Here is a 24,107-nt window from a genome sequence, read left to right on the forward strand (position 1 = left end):
AACAACTGAGTGAAAAAACTTTTTAAAAAAATTAYATTGGTAATTTCTTTTACCAAAAGAAATTCAAATCTAAGTTTTTTAGCAGCGATTCTTTACTTAATATGAATTAAATGTACATAGTACTTGTGTAAAAAACAGATAAAGTTGAGCAGACTTTTATAGAAAGACGGATGTAGAAAGTATTCAAGTGCAGCTCAGCCTAAGAGAATGCAAACTGCTTAGAAAAAATCAGTGGGAAGCAATCAGGCTCCAGCAGCTTTACCCTCAAGCCATAGCTTGGATTACTGCCTTGATCTCCAATCACTTGGTTTATCAAACTTCTCAGCAGGAGATAATACAAGAACAGCCAAAACCACTCATTAAAAGCAAACTATCCAGCATCTGTTACAGACGAGTCAGAATTCTGACATTTCTAGAGTGTATAGTCTCTGATACCTCAGCAAACAGCTGTAGGTAATTGGTTCATGGGAATTCCACTTCCACAAAGACCTACTGGAATCAACTTAACGTGCAAGAATTTATGCTATAAAATAATCCCAATGCTCAACACACACACAAAATTTTAGATATATTTCAGTTACAGAATGCTCAGCAAAAGAAGGATATGTTTAAATTTATTTTCTGTTCTTAACATACACTTGATTAAAATCACTGTGGAAGAACAAGGTCCAGTTTATAATAACTTCTTTGTAAATGTATTTTCTCTTCTTACAAWAAGAAAAGATAGTCAATAATAACATGCATGAGGAAGTTTCAACAGCGTCAGAATGGTGGCCTGATGGCAGGTATCATTCAAAACTTGTCTGTAGCTTCTGTATAGTGACTTCTAGATAAGGAAAGGCTGTTTTTTTTTTTTTTTTTTTTAACTTCAAACCTTGCAGATCTTGTACTTGCAAAAGGAAAATCCTGGGGAACAGGAGATGGGGTAAAACGAGAGAACTTGTAAGAGGTTCTGGTTCATTATTAACTGATTTCATATTTTTTTCTTAACAAACAGATACGAATTCTGAAGTGGGCACAGATGATACAAAATCTAACGAGTCTTGATAACAAGACTTGTTTTTACTTAGGCAGTAGAGTCTGAAAGAATATTAAATCCTGCTGTTAGCTGATACTGTAGAGAGAAGGAATGAATTTAAGCAGGAGTTGACATCCACTAGAAACAGAACTAGGCTACTGTCACCAGAGCTGATCTACTGCCTTTAGAATTTGAAGGAARCAAAAGGAGGGAACGTATGTTAACGGTAGGCGTACCTCATCTCACTTGCACAGAAGTAGCAGCCTATTGTAAAAGCCACGACAACCACTTTTAGTAAAAATATTTTGGTAATAATTAAAAAATTTGTCTCCATTTCTCAGTCTTGACCCCACCGTTCAATGCCTCCTCAGACGTGCTCTTACAGTTCTATGCGGGACTGTGAACTAGATCRGTGAATTGGTCCACCTGAAAAAATTCCTTGATAATCTTTATTTTGTATTAGGTCACTATTTCACTTCACAGCATAGCCTCAGAAAGATTCAGGCTGGTGAAACTGAAGGGATGCACTGAAATATAGAGATGAAAGTGAGAAAAAAAAGGGGAGGGCGTAATATTTTAAGTCAGTWTGGTTGCTATTTTCCTGTATTTGTGAACTATGTCCTCCAGTAAGCAAAGCTCAAAMTGCAAGGAATTCTAATGCTGTCCTCCTTGAACCAGGGACCTGACACAACTCATTACTGATTGACACTGAATTACAGAATGGGTAGACCTAAGAGCTCTGTGATTGTGGTACAGCTAAAGTATAAGAAAATAGAATTTTGTACCAAAGAATATAGATCTTTTGAATACACATAARTATTTGTCTTCAGCTTCCTGTTACTACTACATAGACAAGTTTTCGATCCTGGTAGTCTCAATCAAACTATACTGTGACAAAGTCCTAATTTTGAAAACCCTGATTAATTTTGAWTGTTTATCCTCAGCACCCTTGGGACAAAACATTTGTTTTAAGGGCTATCTTAGAATACCTTCCTTGTATTTTCATTGACTGGTTAAATGTTTTTAAAAAAAAAAGAAAAAAGAAAAGCTTGGTAAGTTAATGACATAGTTATAAGCCTTATGTAAGCCTTATAATTTCAGCCAGCTATAAGTTAGCCATCTATTCTATGTTGGTTGTGTAGGCTCTCTTTATCACCAAGACATACAAGCATCCTGACACAGGGAYTGTTTCCACCCTTCATGAAGAATTAGGAATGTCCTAGCATGAATGGTCACATGGAAACCACAGTTCGATATGTATGTTCATAAAACCACACCTGAACTTGTTCCATAAGGAACTTTCTTCCATAAAAARGACCTTATTTTTTCATGAAGATTAAAATGTATTTCCAGCATTGTTCTGAGAATGGTGCTGATCATGGTTATGTTGATACATAAGACAAATTCCYGCTTTTTACTGCAGGAGGAGAAATGGTAAGATGAAATAGAACAGTGAAAATGAAGTTTGTGATCAAGACAGGGCCTTTTGTCACAGATCTCCAGGATTTTTTCCTTGGAAAGTAACATTACCACTGTATTTGTGACCGGGGAAAATTCAGGTGTAATTCTTTTTTTCCTAAGAAATGTTAGGATAGCTTTACTGAAGCAAACTCAGATTTGATTAAATCAGAAAAAATGCCTGGATCCACATTTATCTTTGCCATCTCTAATGGACAAGAAAGATCTGCATGTTAGAAGTGTTTATCCTAGAAATCCTACCTTGTGCTTTTTGAGAGTACTCAAAAAGAGGTCTCTGTATACTTTCAGACCTTTAACCTAATGGGTTGAACTAATGGGATCAACCATAGCAGTACATAACCCTGTAGCCTTAAGGAATTTACAATAATATTTACATACAGGATTCCACAAGTGGACCAACAAAACCACCTGAATATATTGGAAATAAAAAATTTGTTGAAGAACTTCCAAGTCTTTGTATAAGTCTCTCTCATCTGTTCTTGTACGGTAGGCTTTCTGTTATATAGAACAGTAAGRTAAACAAAACGTGGCTCAATCCAAGGGATGAGTTGCTCCTAGCAGGAAATGCCTGATTTTATTTTTTTGGTAGACAAAGGAAAGAAAGCACAAGTCCAAGACCATGAAATAAACAAAAAGCTTTTATCAGATAGAGAAATTTGCAGTATATGGATTGTGTGTTAACACAGTTAACACACCGCCACAGTTAACACAAGTTGCCAGAGTATTTTCAAACTCTGAACTAAAGAGAGCAAGATTTTAATCTGAAATGTAAATCAGAGAACCAGGAAATCCTGAGTAGCTTCATGGACAKAATAATTTGAATTTGAAGCCTGTAAAATAGAAAATCAAACCTCATGAGATGATTGAGGATAGCACTACACAACACAGGCTACAAAACCAACATTAAAGGTTGGGGCAGAAATGCACACATGAGATGTCCTCATACCTTGAACCACTTAAAGCCAAAATGGTTGACCTCATGCACTGATTCATAAAACAGCTTCAGACAGCAGTGATGTGGTAGAATGGAAGAAAAGATAAACAGGAGAGGAAAGAAAAAGCATGCAATTAAAAGCAAAATCAGTTTGGATAACATTAAACTTTTAAAATCCACCCACAACATTCATACTTGGTCTGAGAATGACCCTAACCTATTATCATAGTTTGTAAAAGATCATAGGATTTGCCACCAATTTCCTATATAAAAGAAAACAGCTCTGTATTTGTAAACTCTTACGTTATTTGCAGGAGACTTTCATAATTCTACACAAAATCTCCACTGAACATGAAACAAAGAGGACATTTTTTTAAGTAATTGAAGGAATGTGAAATGAAAAGCATTTGAAAAGAAGACCCCTCCTCACTTTGTAGAAAMAGCTACTTGTCATCCTTCTGTTACCTGAGTGTATTTAATTGATATTGAAGCAAAATCCTGTTTGATGCTAAATGCAACATGTCATTCAGGACGCTTTTCAGTTCTCTTATTATCAAACCAAAAATGTGTATGTACTCCATAAGCACTGTTCTTTTTGCACATYTTAGCCTTAGGGCCTTACACTTTTATTTCTGTAACAACAGTTCCCTATTTTACTAATCTAGACTCATGTCTTCTCTTGTCCATAATAAATCTGTTACCAACAGCTCATGATGAAAATAGACATTCTTGAATAGTTTACGCTCAACAGGCTAAAATAAGMGTCCTCCTTCCCATCCTGTGACTAAAATCTTCCTCACTACTCCCTTTCTTTTTTGTCTAGGACAGAACTTTCATGTTTTTGTTAATCCTGATGTCATCTTTGACTCATGCCTCTTTCTAGTCCTTGAATAAAAGTTATATTTAAAAATCTGCAGAATTTCTTCTAATATCTTTCATATAGGCTCTTTCCAATTGCATCTATATAGCTACAGTTCTTTCATAGGATTAGTTTATTGTCTGAATCTTTGAAAAAAATCTTTCTTGTGCAGGTTGTGCCCACTTGTGTAGTAATCTCCTTGTCTGCAGCTTTGATCATGTTAATCCTATTAGCTCTCCTTTTTGCTAGTGAATCAAATACAAGCTATCATCCTTTGCAGGAGGTACTCAACTCACTTTTCACTTCTTTCAACACTGAGATGACCAGCTCACTGTGATCAACCCTTAATACTAGCCTATATTACGTGTGCATAATTTTTCAAATATTCACCTTTGTGCTTAATTTCATAACTTCAGATACATTAATAGCTATAAAATTAAAACACAGTACCCTTCTTCAAAACCATCTCTCAAAAAATTTGTTGAACCTTCTGCATCTTGTTTTGTACCTCTAGCATAGCTACCATAAAAGTGGTCTCCTATGGGCTTCTATGTGCTAAAAGAAAATAATGAGTAATTGTCTCTCTGTCTTGTAACAAAGAAATTAAAATTCTATGACAACTTAGGCATCATATCACTTACTATTTTGATTAATTTTGCATCTCAGCATAAAATCTGTTCCTTTGTGAGATAAACATTTTTCTGACAAGGAAATCTATGCTTTGATGCCATACTCACTACCTATTTAACATTTTTTTTACAATCTTTTTTAAGCCTACAAAAGATTAGAAAGAAGACATCCTGCTGTGTGAATTCCATAACGTTATCTTTATAGTGTCTTAGGGTACAGCAACTAGAATTGTCCTTGGAATAGGTCTACCAGCAAATGGTTGAGCATGACTTTATGATAAAGACAGAAACAGCAGCTTTCTTTCTAAAAGCATAGATTACTAACTGAAAAGACACAGATATCTCAGGCAGAGCATGCTATGTAAGAGTACATTTTTAAAAAACCTTGCCAAATGTTTTAAATTGCAGTTAGTCAGAATTTCTTTCATTTAAATAACAAACGGAAAGAGAAAATGCCATTGCGACTTAGCTGACCAAATGCTCCTATYTGCTAATTAAGGTGAAACAAGGAACAGTATAACTGTGGAAAAACAGAGAAGAGGCTCAGAAAAGCATAGTAAGAATGTCAGGTTCCGCTTCTTCTACTTCAAAAGTGCAACCAAAACCTCAGGGAAGTTTACTCACCAAATATAGTATGCTTTCTTGATGATTACWTACAGGAATCAAAATCAGAGACACATATGATTCTTCAGCATTTTTGATTATTGATACAGAATGAATCCATGTGTAATCCATCCAATCGATGGGCAAGACAGRGCAGAGGAATTTTTACATAAAATAATATTTTAAAGCACAAGATATCATACATTTGTTTTTTAGATTCACAAAAACATTACTTAGAAAAAACACATTCTCATGAAAGCTTTCCTGGCTTTTTTGGCTCTGTTACCTAATGTTTGAATAGAAATTTAGAATGATCAAACAAAAGCAGCTGTGTTTTGCAGGAAAGCAGGGAAAATACTACTTTACTGCCAGTTACTTTCCTAAGAGGATTACCAGTGACTTTATAAGATTGCAGACCTGTTTCTCAGCATTGATCCTGGCTGACTCCTCTTGTGCTAGCACCATTTCCCGTTCTGCAGTTATCTGAACACTTTCTCTGAGTGCCTCTTCCAATTCTTCAATCCGATCATCCTTTTTACGTAGATTGTCCTGGAAAATGATGGGAGACCAGGTGAAGAMGACTTTTTTGAAGCCTTTTAATCAACCAAGTTCTATGCCAACCAAAATGTGTTTCTCCCTCCCAGGATGCAACTCCAGGCAAAATATCTTCACACAAAGGAAAGAAAGATGAAGTGATGCAAGAGAAGGAAGAAGCATTTAGTAAAGTGAAGGAAAAAGCTAGCAAAGCAAGAGAGATGTGTTTGCCCTCAGCGCCTGACATATCACAGTCTTTCCTGATTATGCAGCGTAGATAAGCAGTTGTTGTTTGTAAATAAAGATTAGTGTGCAGTTCCAAAGAAGCATAGTAGCCAGAATTGGTGGAAAGGTAGCAGGCGTTCAGATTTGCTTGTTTGCTCACACATTCACCAGCAGGCGAGGTAAAAAGGGAAACACAGCAATGCAGTTTTGCAATTTGCCATTTCCAGGTTAAGGGGCAAAAAAAGCAAGCATTAACACAGCAGAGTTTTCTATTTTCAGATAAGTCTTTAAGGAAGTCTTTCATCAATAACTCTCTTGGAATTACGAAATGTCCATCTGGGCAGTCTGAATCTTAGACATACAATGTATCAATATTCCCTGAAAATTTATTCTTTGATTGAGTGCATCTTCACAGCTGCAAGTTTAGATGTCCCACCTACATTCACAGGCCACAGAAGAAAACTGTATCACTCCTCAGAAAACATACTATTTGATAGGTTTATACAAACAATGCAGTTTAGAAAAAAGTTATACAAAACAAATGGTGTTCTTGCTTGTATAAGAGAACATGCTTATCTGAATATTTCTAAGAAARTAATGTGTATCTCCTGCCTCTGCTGTAGTGGCTTGGTCAAAAGACTGCAAAGGAGGCTGATAAGTATGTACGAATGTCTCGGAGCATGACAGCTTAACACATCCACCAGAAAAGAACAGGATGAAGTAATATTTATATATTTCTTGTCCTGCAGATTGGTTTAGATAATTTGTTTAAGATCAGATGTTTAATGAACATGCTTAAGTTACCACAAGGGCTTTTTAGCCATCTCAGCAGCACTGGAAGAATCAAACACGTTTTTGCCTTTGCATTGGAATTTGTGTCAGATTTACACCTTTGTCTTCTGTCCTGCTTTACTTAGGACTGAAATTTTCCACTGTTTCCTTAAAGAATAAGGAAAAAGATGACTGACTTGGAAGAAACTTGACTTTGCAGACTTCATAATGATAAAATTATTCATTTGAGTTTAAAGAAAGATCCTGACTTACTCCTTAATTCCTGCTTTCCAGAACTTGGAATACATCAGCAAGGATACTGACACATGAATACCATTTCTGGCAGTYTCAGGACTGCCACTTTCAACTCGAGTGTTTCAGCAGACATGCAAAACTTGGTACCAGACCAGTGCAAGACCTCTGGCACCAATGCCCTTAAGTAGAGAAACGGTAGCATTCAACTACTAGCGCAGGCAACAGTATTTTTTAGGCTTTGCAGTCAGAAGAGCTTTCAGAACTGTACTTTTCAAAGTGGATTCGCAGAGCAAGTAATTGTCAGTTTATTAAAAAAAAAAAACCCCTCAAAACAAAAAACAAATGGAGATACTTTCATTTCAAAAACATAGGTTGCAGAGTATGGTCTTCTACCTTTTGAATCCTTCTGAAACACTGAGAAAAGCTTCCAAAATTATTTCACAGTTAAATTAGCTTAACCAGAGATTCTTCAATAAGATGAAGGGTAAGTTCCCCAAAAATTCAGCACAGAATACTAACAGTGCCAGCCATGAAAAATACTTACTTGCCTATCTGCATTACATGAAAAATATCAACTCYCTTCGGGTTATTATTCCTGGATAGGAAGTGTATTCCTTCATTTCAATCAAWAGAACAGGGAATACTTCATTTGAACAGCTGCATGTAAAATGCACACTGGTTTAAAAGAAGGAAGCAGAATTAAACATTCTGAGTTCTGTGTGTATACTCTTCTGTGCTCTTTATCACAGGCAAGCAGTTATGAATTTACATTCAGAAAATACATTCAGACAGCTGAGAGTTCAGACAGTATACAATTCAGACAGTTGAACTCTAAGGGACAACTGAATTCTCATGATGGTACCAAAATGGACCAAGACAGTGCCACATTATTTGCTTTTGAAAAAGCTGCATTCATACATAATGCAATTATTTTTCCCTTACCATGCAGAATTTTACATATATGTTACAGAGTTGCAAGTTAAAAAAGAAAAGTCTAGCGCTGACTTGAAAACAACTGCCAATGAATTTTTAACCATTTTTAAATTTAGTCTATGAACTACTAATAACCTACCCATTTAGGAGAGTTTACTTAGGATTTTTTTTTTCAGACAGACATACTTAAAAGAGCCATGACAGTTTACTTGTGTTCCTAATAGCAGCACAATAAATCTACCCACTCAGTCCTGACATCAATGCCGGAAGGCGTAGCAAATCRTTGAATAGCCAGATAGCACCAGCACTCCACAGCACAGAATAGCTTCAAAAGATTTAAAAACAATTGTTTTGTTTCTAGCTTTTTGTTTCATGATTAGTAGATCAGTATTTGATATTTTCTAGTATAAGCTACAGTTTCACAGAAAATATATTAATAGAGAAAAAGTAAATAAAAGCAAACTAGAATTTTTCTTTTAACAAACCATCATGTTTTTCTCGTTGTTCGGCTCTAAACTCTAACATGACAAGCTCATGCTGAACCTGTGCTACTGCTGTTTTCCTCTTTTTATTTACATTATTGTGATAAGCATTAACCTTTGAAGAAAGAACTGTGTTAATTATAATTACCTTTACTCACTAAGTTATTTTAGAAGTTTCCTATTACAAATTGTTCTGGAAAACTCAATAATTTTCTACCAACTAGGCTCAAAACAGGAGTTCTAGAAGGGAACAGAGATTTGAAACCTTTCAATGTAAACAGAAAACAAATACGCCTTTTCCAGCTGAAGAGGCTGTGATAATACAGGCACTAGACTCACTGCAGGAAAAATAAAATTGTCATCGTATGATTTGTCATATGCTGATAAAATAAGTAACCCCTGACAGCTGAAAAGATTGATCCTCTGCARAAGTGAAGTAGAGTAGAATTCGAGTTGCTTCATAAATCCTTTGAGTGTGACTTTGAGGGCAAATTCATAATCTTAAATTTTGATAAAATTGCAGAATGATAGACTGTGGCAGTCTCCTTCCATGAAGCTTATATAGATGACTATTCAGAAAGAAAAAGAAATCCATACAGTAATTGGGCTCTTCAAGATGTATTGCCTACTTATGTATCTCCCAGAACCTCCCTCATCCTCCTCTGTTCCCAAGTTGCACACATGCGAGATTCCATGGCAGAGATGGGACTAAACTGGGATACAGGAGATGGCTTGGCCTTTATGCTTATTGGTGATAGGACAGAGAAAATGAAAAACCCAACAGACACTGTGTAAGTGCTGAGTTCAAGCACAATATAAATTCATAAATTTTTGCTACAAATATTGTGATCCTAAAGTTGATTTCTACACAAACCCTCTCCCCAATATTTAAACCTGTATTACTTAAAGCCTTAAAAGAAAGGAAGATGTGAATGACAAATTTTGGAGTTTTTCCTATCACTCCAGGAAAGAAATCAGTGGTAGAATAGTGATATATGTTAACAGCATACATCAATTTAATCTGTCCTGCATTCATGTAATGTGTAATTTGCCATGAAGTTTTATGAAAGTGCATGAAATAGGATCTTTGTTTTCACCAAGGAGTTTAGGTTCAATTAAATCTCAGATAACCTGGCATATTAATTCATAACTACGTCTTGAATTAGACTCAAAACGGTCTTTATGACCTAATTTTACCCTTTGAATTGGAATTAAYGTGGATTTCTCTAGTTAACTATTGGAAAAGATTAGCTAACAGCTTCGTAATGCAATGAACTGCTTCTCCTACCTGCTAAAAATATTTCTAGGACTAGCCAATCACSCAGGGATCAAAAGACCATTTTGATGTAATCCCTTAATTAACAATAGCATCCTTTGCCTTTGTCCTTTCACAGACCTGAAGGGAAGAACACAGCACAGGAAGTATTCCTAGCTAAGGAAATGGTGAAATTATTGCATTGCAGAAATACACAAGCACTTATCCTTGTGAACTACTCCTCTTCCTTATCATATATTTCCTCAAGTAGCCCCCTATATAAGGAATCTAATGATAATTAACTCCATCCATAAAACTTGCCTTAGGAAGAAAAATCTCCCATTTTGTAAACTGACTTTCAGCTGCCTCAATACAGCCTTAAGCTTCATCCTGGATACAAACTGTCATTTAGTTATGGATAAAGAAAATTCTTCACAAATATTTGGAAGCAGCCCACCTACAAATGTTAAGAATTATTCACAGTTTAAAAATATGARGTCTTGGTAATCTGCAATTCTAAACTACAGGCTGGTTGAGTAACATACATGTCTTTCACAAATAAAAATCATATTGAGATTCTCCTGTAAATTTGCCTTGGTTTCTGTCTTCAGCTATAACTGGAAGAAAATGAGAAGAACAGAAAGTCCTACTGTAGCCACTCCATTACTGAGGAATTCAGATTTGTCAGCTCTGGAGTCTATGATAAGATATCTGCAGTCAAAAGACTCTCACTAAAATACAGAAGGTGGGTTTTTGCAGTGTTGGCTGCATTACTGCACCACTGAAGGTAGAAGCAAATATGTTATGACAAAACGGGAAGACTGCTCTCCAGAAGAACCCAATTTGTTAATGAATCACTACTTTTCTTTTCTCTGAAAAGTATTTGTACAGTATCTGCAGGCCTTTTAAGAAGATCCTGAAGCTTTAAGCTAAGATACAATGTGACGGATGCTACTACGGTCTCATTTGTTTTGAGACGTAAACAATCACAGTGCAGCAGAACATGGCAGATCTACTTCATTTAGTTCCTCATGCTGATCAGCTACTTAAGTAAGCTCTCTGRAAAAAAAAGCATCAATAATTTCTCCCTTTATTTCTCCCTTTATGAGTGAAAACATCTTATACAGAGGAGATGATATTTTGACTTACTGGGTTTTGAAGGATACACATAAGGTAAATGCCAAATGACAGAACACCACTGCACATGTCTAGAATGGTACTTACAATAGAACCTAGCTCAAGAACAGTGTTTACASCCCCTGTGTAACTCATTCAAAGCAGGAGGAGTCCATGGCAAATTGCCTCTTTCTCCATTATCACTTGCTGAAGATGACAATAAAAAGGAAGCATTCAGTCTCAGAGTCAAATAAAAGAAGACATTGTAAATGACTGAAGAGCAACTACTTCAAAGTCGCAGTGCATAGCTTGATTCCATGATGTAGTGTGAACCACAAATAAACTCAGATCCAGTATTAAAGACTCAGAGAATGATAATTAAGGAACAGGGAGGCAAAGTACTGTGTAATAGGACTATATATTGGTGGATAAGAAAGAATAGCGAAGCTGATAGAATGATARCTACCAATACTGATTCATCCAGTGCTCCAGTAGTAGTCATAGCCTTAGTCAAAAATCTTATTCTAGATAGTGGAGTAGATAGTAAACGCTAGTGCAAGAATCATCAGTGTTGAATATTGTTGCCTTGATGCCCTCAAATTATATAAGAACTAAAACACAGGGGTTACCTGTGATGGCAAAACCTCTGCCTCTCTATTTGAAGCTAAGTACAGTTAAGTATTAGGGTTATATGAGGTCTCTGCTTCTCACAGAATGAGCCAAAAGGGGCTTCTTCCTAAGTACAKCAACAGCCTACATACTTAGCATGAGTTCATGCATGAGAGGAGAACTTCCACACTCTGAGAGTTGAATAGACAGGAACTGCCAAGTGGGAGATCTTCCACCAGTGTTTCCATATCTTTGGARAGATCAGAGATTGAGATGCATGATGACTGTCTCATTAGGACAACAWATGACAACATCTGTTAAATTGTCTCTGCCAAACAAGGTGTATGGATTGAAATTCAAGGCTTGCAAGTTGCATAACTGCAGAAAAATAACTTTAGGAGAAAAAAAGAGAAAAATCATTGTAGAAAAGTTCAGTTGTACTAGGGGTTAAAAGGGAAGTGAGATGAAGCTGGCCACAGCGCTATGTATGCCATATTGCAAATACGAGGGACAGCAGAAATGTGGAGTACCACAAGGAAAATACAGAAGACGTATACTTCCAGAGTATGCATGTGCGCATGCACTTGTGGATCATCAGCTGCAGAAAAAACAAGAAATTTATTTATAGTAGAAATAGAAATTTGATAAAAATTATTTCCAACAGATACATGATAATTATAACTAAACCAGTGCAGTAAAATTAGCATGGTGGACACACACAAGGAAGCCAACAGTTCATGAGGAATGGCTACTGAGTTTCTATGATCGAAGGAGAAAGACAGTAAAAAAATGGAGTGGTTTTTGGACAGCGTGGCCCTTTGGATATCATTGTTGCAGAGCAGGATGACACTTTATAGTGCAGTAGAGCAGTAGATCTGCAAATGATATTGTTGACAAAAATACCCGCTCTTCTGTACATGTGATGGGTGCACATTTTAAATGTTTTATGTATGGGCAATCACTTCAAAGAAAATCATAAAAGGTGCTCAGTCGCAGAAGTTAACAAAATGCAGAAGCGCAAAAACAACTAGGCAGTTGCTCTACCCTGCACAAAATCCTATGACTACCTACCTCACTGAAGAAGGAAAAAAGCCCCCATAGAGTAAAATAAGTCTGTTAAAAATCATGACAAGTACAAAYGGCTCTAAAAAAAGAATTTCTGTCCATGCTAAGAAAATACAGACACAACTAATTCACATAATTATCAGAAGTTTTATGAACTCATTTTTGTTCTTAAAGATATAGACCACAAAGAAGCAGCAAAAATACACATAAAACAATGCTTTACAATGGCATTATGCACTARATGAAATTATGCACTATCATTGAAAAGAATTATTTTGAGGCAAATCAATATGTATTGCACATAATTCAATACTGCATAATAATGTACACATGGGCAAAACATAAGGGCAAAACACATTTGTGTTTGCCCCTAAAAYGTATATACATGGAAGAAAAGAAAAAAAGRAAAAAAAAAGTCAAACTGCAACAGATAGTGCCCAGTATAGATATATTATGATTAATGGGTCCAATTTAAACAAAATGGAAATGAAAGAGGAAAACTCACAGAAGAAAAACAATTTTCCACATTGTCTATTTCTTGAACGCACCCAAAATCCTTACCAAATTTTTTTCATATTCCTACTCTTGCCTGAAAACTGGTACAAATATGTTTCAGAACACTACACAGTGTGTCTACAATAATATGTAAACAGCTTTAGTTGCTCAGAATTTTTGTTCCAAGGTATTTTATGTGCCAGKACTCGCAGGTGTGATATTTTCAGAAAGGATTTCAAAAATATATAGCAGCTGTGTTCAACAGCAGCAGCAATCTGAATACACCTGAAACATACAGAGATTGCAGGTAACACCAGAGAAGGATCCTAATTGATACTAACTGAATTATTTTGATCATAATGCTCCATTTCCTTCTCTTAAAATGAAGTGCATTGCAACCTAGCTATTTATACATTTCTTGAAAGAGGATAGAAAGTGAGAAAAGAAAGAAAATGACAGGTAGTTATAGATAGTATTACACAGGCAGCCTTAGAAGGAAAAGGAAGAACAGGTTAAATCTTTGAGAAACTGGCAACTTCTCTTACTGATAGCTGCCATGCTTTTGACATTCCTTTCCCGCAAATCTAAGCTTCTCGTCCCAAATACAGGAATTAGACAGGTAGGCAGATTTTGTATAGGCATATTTCAATAGTAGCAACCTAGGCAGACAGAAGTACCTGGCCAATACTAACAGCCAGGTTTACCATTTAGCAGCTCACACAGGGTGCCAACGGCTTTAACATTTTATTTCAGCTGTTGCAAATTACCACTTTTGTATTTTTTTAAAACCAACAGGGGCTATGTTTCCATGTAACCGTAGTGGATCACTGCACTGACTATTGGAATGAGACCCAAGGCTGACAATACCACTGTGAAACTTCCAAAGTGAGCAAAACCAAGAGATTTCTGTAACTCTGCTTTTGTGAGAGGCTAATAGGGGAAAGGCTACTGTAAAAAGATTTCTTCTTCACACACAGATCAACAGTATGACTCAAGACTCCTAAATTCATCTGAGATTTCAGCAAAACAGTGACAGTTATAACTAACTGCACTATTAATGAGAGGTTTGAATCCATAACTGATTCCCTTGATACACCCCATTCCTCTGAACTCTCCTTCCCGACATCAGTCCTGTCATCATCACTATACTAATACATCACAACAGTTGTAAGATGTGCCTTTTTTTGTCCACTTTCAACCCAATCATTCAGCCAAAAAGAACAGCAGAAGCTGCATGTGTGCATAACCATCTATAAAAGTTCACTTCTCCTGTCTTCCCTCTTTTTCATAGCTGAATGTATGGCAAAAGCTGCTGGTGACACAACACCAGTGAGGAACTGCTTATACAGCAGTGAAACTGAGGATTTTGTGGAATCTCACTTTCTAAATACGGAAGAGAATTCCTGCAAGTTACCTTCTGTCTCACACATGCCAGTCTCTGATGCCCCTTTTTTTGATTYTCATCATAGTAGAGTAGCTAAAGCATTCGTAGGAGGACTGAAGAGCTGCCTCCTTTGAGGCAGCCGTAAGTTGCTGGATAGGACTAATATTCTATCGAGATGCTAATGCTAACCACTACTCACTTTACTTAATATGCAAGGACTCTAACCCCCCCATCCATTCCCTTCTTTCCCCACCCTGGGAAGCCAGATGCATCAAGTGAAGTTAATTTCAAGGAAAAGATCTGTCTTGGTACACACAGGATTCAGCTACTAACCAAATATACCTATACAGGTTTTAGGGAAATGTTCTGCTTTAAATATTAAAAACCATTTTCTGTTCTTCATCCCAGTAACTTTTCCAGTAACTGCACTGATCAGTTTTACCACATCTGATCCAATGCAGTAATGATGCCAGATCTGAATATCTAAGGAAGGATACATTTGAAAACAGGAATCAACATATTTATAGATAAAAAAAAAATCCCTGTCAAATACCTTACCTGTTAAATTAAATAACCGTTTATTACATAACCTGTTATCAAGCAATTAAGAGTTCAATAATCATGATTAATACTGTCCAAAAAAACCATGTTTTTTAAAAATCTTTGAAACAATTATGGAAAAGAAAGATAAAAATATAACAGGGCAATAAGATGCAAATCTGTTACATTATTTGGTCAGAAAATAGAAAGCATGTTAATGGCTTTTAGCTAAGATTTGCACTTCCCACATGCCAGTCAAAGCTTACGTGAAACAATGCGAATCATACTAGTAACCTGAACTCATTCAGAGAATGACACTCGGGCTATAACCTTCACTGTAAGTTTACGTATGACATCAGCTCAACATGGAATTTAAAATGTCTCCTATTCAGTGATGCTTTCTGACTTGGGTACAGTAATAAAAGCTTTAAAAAATTCAGTAATAGTGTTTCAGGAAGAATGGAATGACTCAGTCAACTCAGTGCTTACATGGAATGCTAAACTGATAAGAACACAATACTGAAAAGAAAAAGGTAAAAAGTAGATTTTTAGATAGTCACATCATGAGAAAATCATCAAAAATATTGACATGAATATTTGAAAAGAAAAGTTTCTTGTCAGTATATTTTCAATGTTGTATTGATAGTATTATTTCAACAAACACTATCATAACAGTCAGAAAAAAATACTATTCAAATTCACTGGCATAACAAACAAAAGGATGAGCAAGTTGAAACTCCTCACATTCTGAGAGAGTCTCCTTTTTTGTATAACATTTCAATTATTTCTATAAAAGCCTGAAGCAGTCCAGAAGAAAGATAAAAATGGTTATTATTTTTTCTTTAGTCCTAAATATTCCAAAATGATTAACTGTTGTTTTGAGCCTGCRAAGCTGGTAACTGGCTCCTAAAGAATAAAATGGCCAGTAGTAGTTTGAGAACTTTTTTTTTTTTTTTTTCCATATAAGTTTGGAGAGATTAGTTTGGAGAAATTCTTGAGACTTCTTCAACTGATTCTCCAAACATCTCCATCTTGGGAGCACAAGATGAAGAGGCACTTCTTCAGCGTCCGAGTCCAGAACAAGGACAGACGGGGCTTCTACTGCAGTGGCACGGGAGGGGAGGAAGCAGACGGAGCGGTCATCATGTTTACTGTACCACAGTTCTAGAGAGGCTGTGAATCTCTGTCTGTGGAAATTTTAGACTCAGTTGCACCGTTGGTTCCCAAACTTCTGATTGCTAAGATACTTTCTTCTAGATAAAGTTGATGGTATCTACGATCTTCCCAGGCTTTCTCTTCTCTGCCCGGGCAGCTGGGTAGCAGCTCCATGAGCACCTCTTAGCCTGTTACAYAGCACATCCTAAACTCGACTTCCAAAACCTGCTCATTCCTCTGAAAGATAAAATGGAGGGAAACCAGCAAGATGATTGTGTGCTGGGAAGACTTGAAAGTTTATAAATGGCCTTTGGAACTATCAACTGACTGAAAATATGGACAGTAAAGGAAAACTCCTTCCTTAAGGCTGTTGATATCTTTGAAACTCTTTGATCACCAACATCAGCTACTAAAGCCAAGGAAACTATTTCAAGTTCAAATGTACAGTTTACAGACTGGAACATTCCTATTCACAGAAAACCAATTAACATCCTTAACTCCAAAAATACAGTATAACCATGTATACACATAATGATTTCAATTTTATTAGAAAAAAAAATCACTGACCATTTTTTTAACTATGTTTTTCAAATGAAAATCAGAACTCTAAATGGTCAGACCAAAAGTCCATCTACTGAGATACACCAACAATGACCTGTAACAAACACTTAGGAAAAAATTAAGAACTGAACAAGTGCACAGTGATATTTCACCCAGTTCAACAGTCACCAGTTTTGACACTCTCTCTACTAGTGTCTGCCTCTTTCATTTTAATAGCTCCTAAAAGACTTTTTTCCCCAAAACGTGTCCAACCACTTTTTGAAACAATGCAGACTTTATGCATTCACAACTTCTGAACCAGTGATCTGCATGGTTTAAATATGCAGTGCATAGAATATATTTGTTTGTTTGTTGTGATCCTGATGCCTAATAATTTCACTTCATGCATTAGTTGTTATACTATGAGAAAAATTGCTTCTTAATCGCCTTTTCCAGATATGATTTTATAGATCTTTTTCAGGTCTTTCTTGACTCATTCCTTTTCTATGTTGAATAGTTTAAGTTTATTTAATTACTATCTGTATGGAAGCTAGTCCATATGCATATTTTCTTTCTGTCCTTTAACTTCTCTAGTTTTGCCGTATCTGTTCTGAGGTGGAAGGCCCTCACCATTGTATATTATTCAAGAGGTAAATGTACTGCTGATTTATACAGTGGCATACGGATATTCTCTGTTTTGTCCTTTAACATTTCTCAACATTTTATTAAATTTTTTGAATACTTCTGCTAGCCACTGATATTTTCATGAAAATTTTTATTACAGTTCTAGGGTTTTTGTCATATGGTAATATCTAGATCAGAACCTGTCACTGTGCACATATATTTAAGATTGTTTTTTGCTGACATATATGAATATGTACTCATACTGAATTTCATTTGCCATTTTATTGAGTTGGAGTTGTCATATACTTCTTGCGCTACATAAGTTATCTTTTATTTTAATATCCTGAATAAATGAATATAATTAAGAAATTTAGTCTCATTTACAGAAAATATCACATTTACCTTTTTGACGAGACACATTACCTTAACATAAAGCAGCAATTGCACAACGTAAGCTAAAAAGCCATAGCCTGGGGCATTTTATATTTCTTCAGAAGAGAACCCTGAATCTAATCACCAGAAAAACATTAAGTGATACCAAGACCCAGTCAGTTTTTTCTGCCACTTATATTCAGATCTGAGCATATCTCAAACAAAATTCAACAGCTGAAAGACTGATGTTGACTTTTAGTATTTTACAACCTTCTTTCAGTCACAACTTACAAATAAATAGTTTTTAGCCCATGCCTCAATGCCAATTAATGTGTGCACATCACAGCAAGAATAATTGTTGTAATATATCCCAAGAGTAAGAGGAAAATTTAATAGAGGAAATTATAATAAAAGTCAGAATAGGCTTGTTTCTGTTAAAAAAAAAGAGTAATTTAAAGGTGATAGCAATTTGGGCAGCTTGCTAAGTAAGATAAGGGAATAATACTGAATTAGAATGAAGTGAATTAGTTTTGTTATTACTGCAAGATCAATTATATAAAAAAAATTAAAGGCAATACTAAAGCATTTGTTACCATAGCAATGAACTAAAAAAAAAAAAAATCCACGTGTGTGTGTGTGTGTGTGTGTGTGTGTGTGTGTGCGCGCTTCTATCTTTAAGTCCACAGCAACAACCCATTACCTTTCCTCACCTATAGGCAAAACAAGAATATACTGGAGTATCAACTTTATCAAGCAATGAGAGTAAGAAGTGCAATGCAGCAGGCTGGACATTTTTATTCTTGAGAAGATATGAGTTAGAAACAATTTTCAACACAGCAAGTTAAAAAAAAAAAAAAGAAAAAAAGTTAAGAGAGAAAGCCAGAAGAAGGAAAAATGCAAATTTATTGCCATTTCTCAAGATCAAGAAATAAAACACCAAAATGAGGAGAAAGCTGTTTTTCCCCTTGAATGTACTCCCATTGTTTTGCTTAAATCTAGCCCTCAATGTTTTCTACTCTCATGAGAGACCTTCTCACAGGAACCACACTATGTTGTCAACAGTTACATTAATCTCTCTGACAGTTTTTAGGAAAGGAGTTTGAAGTCAGATACTAATCTTCAAAAAAAAAAAAAAACCCTTGTGAAAAACATCTAGCGGTTAAGGTTGCTGGCACACATTCAGCTGTTCAGTCTTCACAGCACTTAAGTTTCTGGCATATCATGAAGGGCACCAATGCTCCTCTTTGCCAAACAGGCAAATGAGTACAAATAGCAGATTTCATCTTCCGCTGACACCTAATGTTTCTATAGTAAAGGCTGGGAGAAAGTGTGGCTGCAGAATAATATTCCTGATGGATCACAGAGGAATGTTAGGATGTAAGGAGTCCTCTTTCCTCTATTAAAATGGCTTTCGCTCACTACAAATCTCAATTTGCAGTTAAAGAAATATTGGGATAATTGGGAGACTGCCTAATTCCAGTTGTAAATAGCTAGTTTTAGGAATTTTTTCCAGTTATCTTTTCAAAATTGCAGAGTATTTTTACATTATGTAAGATAACAGAGTTAAACAGTTCATCTGTGCAGGCAGTGACTAGGTCAAACCTGAACATAATGAATGTATAGTAAACTAAACTATAAAGAGAAAATAAATAGAGCAGATGGCTAAGTGTCTATCAAGGGAGATACTTATCCATTCTAAACGCCAAGTCTGTTCTCAGGCTTAGTTTCTGTAAATGTTACAGTAACAAGTATTCTGTGAGGAGTGCTCTCTTCTGGTCATAGAAAGAAGGTGGTAATTCTGTAACAATGTATTCAATGTCACAAACACTGATTACTTAGCAATGACAGATTCTGTCTCTGTAAGAACTGTCATACCAAATCAAACAGCAAGGCCATATATGCTGCTATTCAAATATACACGTTATGTTTCTGAAAGAGAAAAAACGTGGATCTCCCTTCTATAATAACACAACCAAAAATTGATACAAGCTACAGAGAAATCCCTGAGACAAGTCATTTTCCATTCAAAAGTACAYTATTTTTGTTGTTGCTTTAGCATGCAACCCTGCACACATAAGCAACAATAAAGTTTAAGACCTTGTAAATATTCATCAGAAAAAAAGTCTTTCTTAAAACTAGAGATAGGACTGTCACCACATTTTTCTCCTGGCTGACTTTGCAAGAATGTTAAAAAAGTAGACAGACTTCCACAAGTATTAGAAAATGAAGAAATAYGAAGGTAAATTTGCACTTCCTTAGAGTGAACCCAAACTACTACACAAGCTATCTGTACGCAGATGTCTGAAGAGATGTAGATAGTATGGACAACTAGGAAAGATGGTAGAGAGAGACCCAGGTAAACATTGTTAAGGCTTGATAAGCACACAAGTTTGTCTTGAGGAGCGTCCTTCTAATAAATGGAGAATCTACCGTTTTGCAAAGTCCAGCAGATCCACTTTTAAGAGGATAAGAGATGAAGAGAACTAATATTCCTAAAAACAGGACCTCCTCTGAGAAGATGTGCTACTCAAAGTTAGACTTTATTCCTTCTTGTCTGTTCAGACATTTTTCCTATCTTAYTGAGTTTATTTTCTGGTAATCTGTTAGTAATTCTTCATGATATTCTTTGGAATAAATTTGCACTTTATGATTTCAACAGAGAAAATGGAAGAAGCTTTAACTTTTATTTAGAAGCTCATTTTTTGTTAACGTTGTCAGTGTGCACAACTGTCTTGCTGAGATCAAAATCCAATAGCGTAGTTTTCACATGAAAACAAAATTATGTAATATTGTTAGTTCATATTATACATTCATTTTTGGTACTATGCAATATTTCTCCATTGTTCAATGGACTACCATTTCTTTTCAATCCTATTTCTGTGATGTTAAATTAAAAAATTAAATTAAAATTTAAGTTTTTTTCATTAGAAAATACTGCAAATGCAGATATCTGAAAACTGTTCTTAACTGTTGTATTACTACACACATATATTACAAAACATGGACACAAAGTGGGGCTGTCTATTCATAACCCAAACAATGTCTGTCTACTTTATATAAATAGATGCATCCAGGAATGCTTAACTTGGCACTTTTARTTCCTTAAAAAGGGAGTAAAATTCAAAGTAACCACATGAAAGAAACCTTGCCTCACTATAAGCTGAAAAAGCTGCGCTAAAAGGCCATCATTTTCTGAACATCTCCCAGGTACCCAGAAAAGTTAGGAAGAGCTCCCTTGGCAGGCAGAGTTATGCCTTCACAAGAGCTAGTTTTTCTCCAGGCATATGCCAGGGTTAAACCTGTGCTTGTATCTAAAGTAAATGCTCACACTGTGCTCAAAATTACAGCTCACCAAGGAAGTATAGACTGTAACATTCGTGGACCACTATTTTCTGTAACATACTGTAAAAGCTGATGGAAATTAAAATGGCTACTAGAACGCTCCATCTCTTAACATACCCTGTGTTTTCTGCAGCACAGCCAGCTGTCACAGGATCTCTGAGAGAGAGGTTTGGAGAGTCAGTTGATGCCCAAACGACTSACTAGCTACCACTGTGTCCAATCTAAAGCAAAAAGGAGGAAGGCTTGGCATACATTTATTCCACTTAGATTTATTTACATGAGGTATGATTGTCATTTAAACCTTGTATATGCTCACACATGTTCATTAATAAAAGTTCTGTGTAATCTGGGGGTACAGACAGTACAACTCTAATTCACATCATGTGTGAACTTAGAATCACATTTTTGCTAAATTACCAAGAACATAACAATGTTAGTTCCAACCTTTATGCGGAGCTATGGAACGATTTGATGACTGACAGGACAAAGTTACCTCTTCAAACAGTGCTAACAAGTTTCTCAAAAACAGAACTTCAAAATGAATTCATGCCACCTCAGTGCTTTATGTCATGGGATTCTGTCCTCAGGTCCTGGGGGACCTAGACCTGGACATCCCCTTTAATGAGGTCCCAGCCACCTGAGTGGGTGACAGTGGCACCTAGTGAGACCCAAGGAACAATACAACCTCCAAGGCCAGACAGCACAGAGAACTGCCCAATATCAAGAAGGCCAAAACCTCTTCCTGACGTAATCAATGTCTAACATGTACTGGGAGAGGAAGGGAGAGAGAAAGAACATTTCGATCTGAATAATTCCCAAAGATGGATCTGAACTCAAAGAGAAATCATAAGTCTTAAATGTCAGATTATTTTCTGGAATAAAACCTGTACATGCAAGGCAGCATAAAAAATAGATCTCTACCAGGCTGCATTTGAGCATCTGACAGTTGTATGTGCCTTAACATGCTGAGCTGGACTATCCAAGGGCCCTTCACTTACAGGCAAAGCTGGGATGTGATACAGCAGTGGTCTACACAGGAGAGAAATTAGCCAGCAATTCAGCACCTGAAATTCACTTATCCCGGAAAAGCATGTAACACCATTTAACTAGCACAAACAGTGTGCTTCAGCCTTTGCTGGGCTGATGATGCCTAGTAAGTTGGGAAGGAAATCTTGAAATTTAAGTCGGGACAGTTTTTCCTTAAAGATTCCCAAAATTAGCTTAAAGCTAAGTTTTTCAAAATTCCACTGCATCTTAAGAACAAAACACATTTTCATGCCAAAAAACAGATTTCTATTTTAACAGTCAAGAAGTTAGGATTTTTTAGTCAACAAGGTTATATATTTTAAGGCTTATCATAAAAGAATAGCTTGAGGTATTCATTTTGAGACTTTAATTATGCATATCAATTTTCAGATTGCAGAAATTCCGAGAGAGTTAAAGGGAATAAAAAACAGTAAAGAATTAAAGAGAATAAAAAACAGTAAAGAAAATATTCTATAACAGTCTGCCCAAAATATTCACTGGTATTACTATCATTTCACAATTTTTGGATATTTAAAATTAAAACTCTATAGTACCCAACATTTATTACACTTATGTTTCTAAAGAGAAGTAATTTCTCACACTAAACTATGTATTATGCAACAAGCACTGCTACTGGGAATAGATTATATTTTCTCTGAAAATGAAGATGCTTGAAATAGTAACGTTTTCTTGCTAGCGTCAATCCAATTATTACCTGAATTGCACTACACATATGATCTCTGAATGAATATATATTAAGAAAGGAGAGTAAGTTTTTAAGCCAGGAAATTTAAGCAATCTGATTTATAGTGCAGCTCTTCAACCACTTATATCAGCACAATTATAAGGGGAGATAAACTATAGCATGATATTGGGACTAAGTGCCTGCAAAYAGAAGAGGTTTTTAATTCTTAAATTGGCTTTGCTACCAGAGAAAATGTTCACATACCTGAACTTTTAAAGAAAGGTTATCTATCGCAAGAAAGGACTTATCTATGTTATATAATCAAACTATACTGATTTTCTCTCTTTTTATTAAGTCACTGTTTATGATATCAGAAGCATTTCAGTACTGCATTTACACTTTACATGACTATGAATTTTTCTTCTGTCTCACAGCAATTACAAAAGATCATTTTGCCGAAATCTTGATTCATCTCATCTTCAGCTATCTTTTCCACTGAAAAAGTTCATTTTCTTTAAACCCTCAAATTGAGAGGGAAGTGTAAAGTGTATCAGACCAAGCTGAGTAGCCCTATGCAACTACTGCCTTTCTTTTCCTTTTTTCACTCAAGCTTTCACAACTATCATTCTTATGGTTTGGACAGAAGCCTTTGCTAGACCACAGGACTTCCCTAACAAAAAAGGTCCTCTACTACTGAGAGAACTTTTCTTCTCCACATTCTCATTGCCAACCTCTTGAACTCTCAATCTAACTGATTTTGTTTACTGATAGTAGTTTTGGAGTTTTATTCTGTATTCCAAAATTTCTTTCACTGACACATTTTCTGCATAAATTGACTGAAATTTCAAGAAATTTGAGTGGGTACTTGGAACAGGCATATGGAAGGTTGTATGCATATTTTCTAACCTAACACTCCAGCATCTTCCAGAGTTTTTGGAAGGAATTCTGAGAATATCTTGTGACATGGAGTTGTCTACCACTGTATTCATACTGCAACAGCTAYCCAGCAATCTCTAATTGCTGCTGACAAACTGTTTATCCAGAAGCTGTGTAAAATAAATTTAAATTCTTTAATGAATGTTACCTTTCTAGGACAAGATAGAATATCACTTCCTTTTTGCAAAAGCCAAGTTTCACTTACTTGAAGCAAAAATGTTCTATTCCAGTCCAACAGCCT

At 35.8% G+C, this 24,107-nt stretch overlaps 1 protein-coding gene across 2 annotated transcripts in view; it reads right to left on the reverse strand.

Moving 5' to 3' along the window:
* Window positions 1–24,107, reverse strand: part of ERC1 (ELKS/RAB6-interacting/CAST family member 1) — a 292,972-nt gene that overhangs the window by 118,838 nt on the left and 150,027 nt on the right. For both annotated transcript variants that reach the window (XM_085324014.1, XM_085324013.1), the window contains one exon: window positions 5,940–6,071. In XM_085324014.1, the coding sequence (XP_085180140.1) occupies window positions 5,940–6,071 (132 nt within the window). The remainder of the gene's footprint in view (window positions 1–5,939; window positions 6,072–24,107) is intronic.

The sequence above is a fragment of the Rhea americana genome, unplaced genomic scaffold (genome assembly GCF_003343005.1).
Source record: "Rhea americana isolate MKP2758 unplaced genomic scaffold, rheAme1 scaffold_9, whole genome shotgun sequence".
Classification (NCBI taxonomy): Eukaryota; Metazoa; Chordata; class Aves; order Rheiformes; family Rheidae; genus Rhea; species Rhea americana.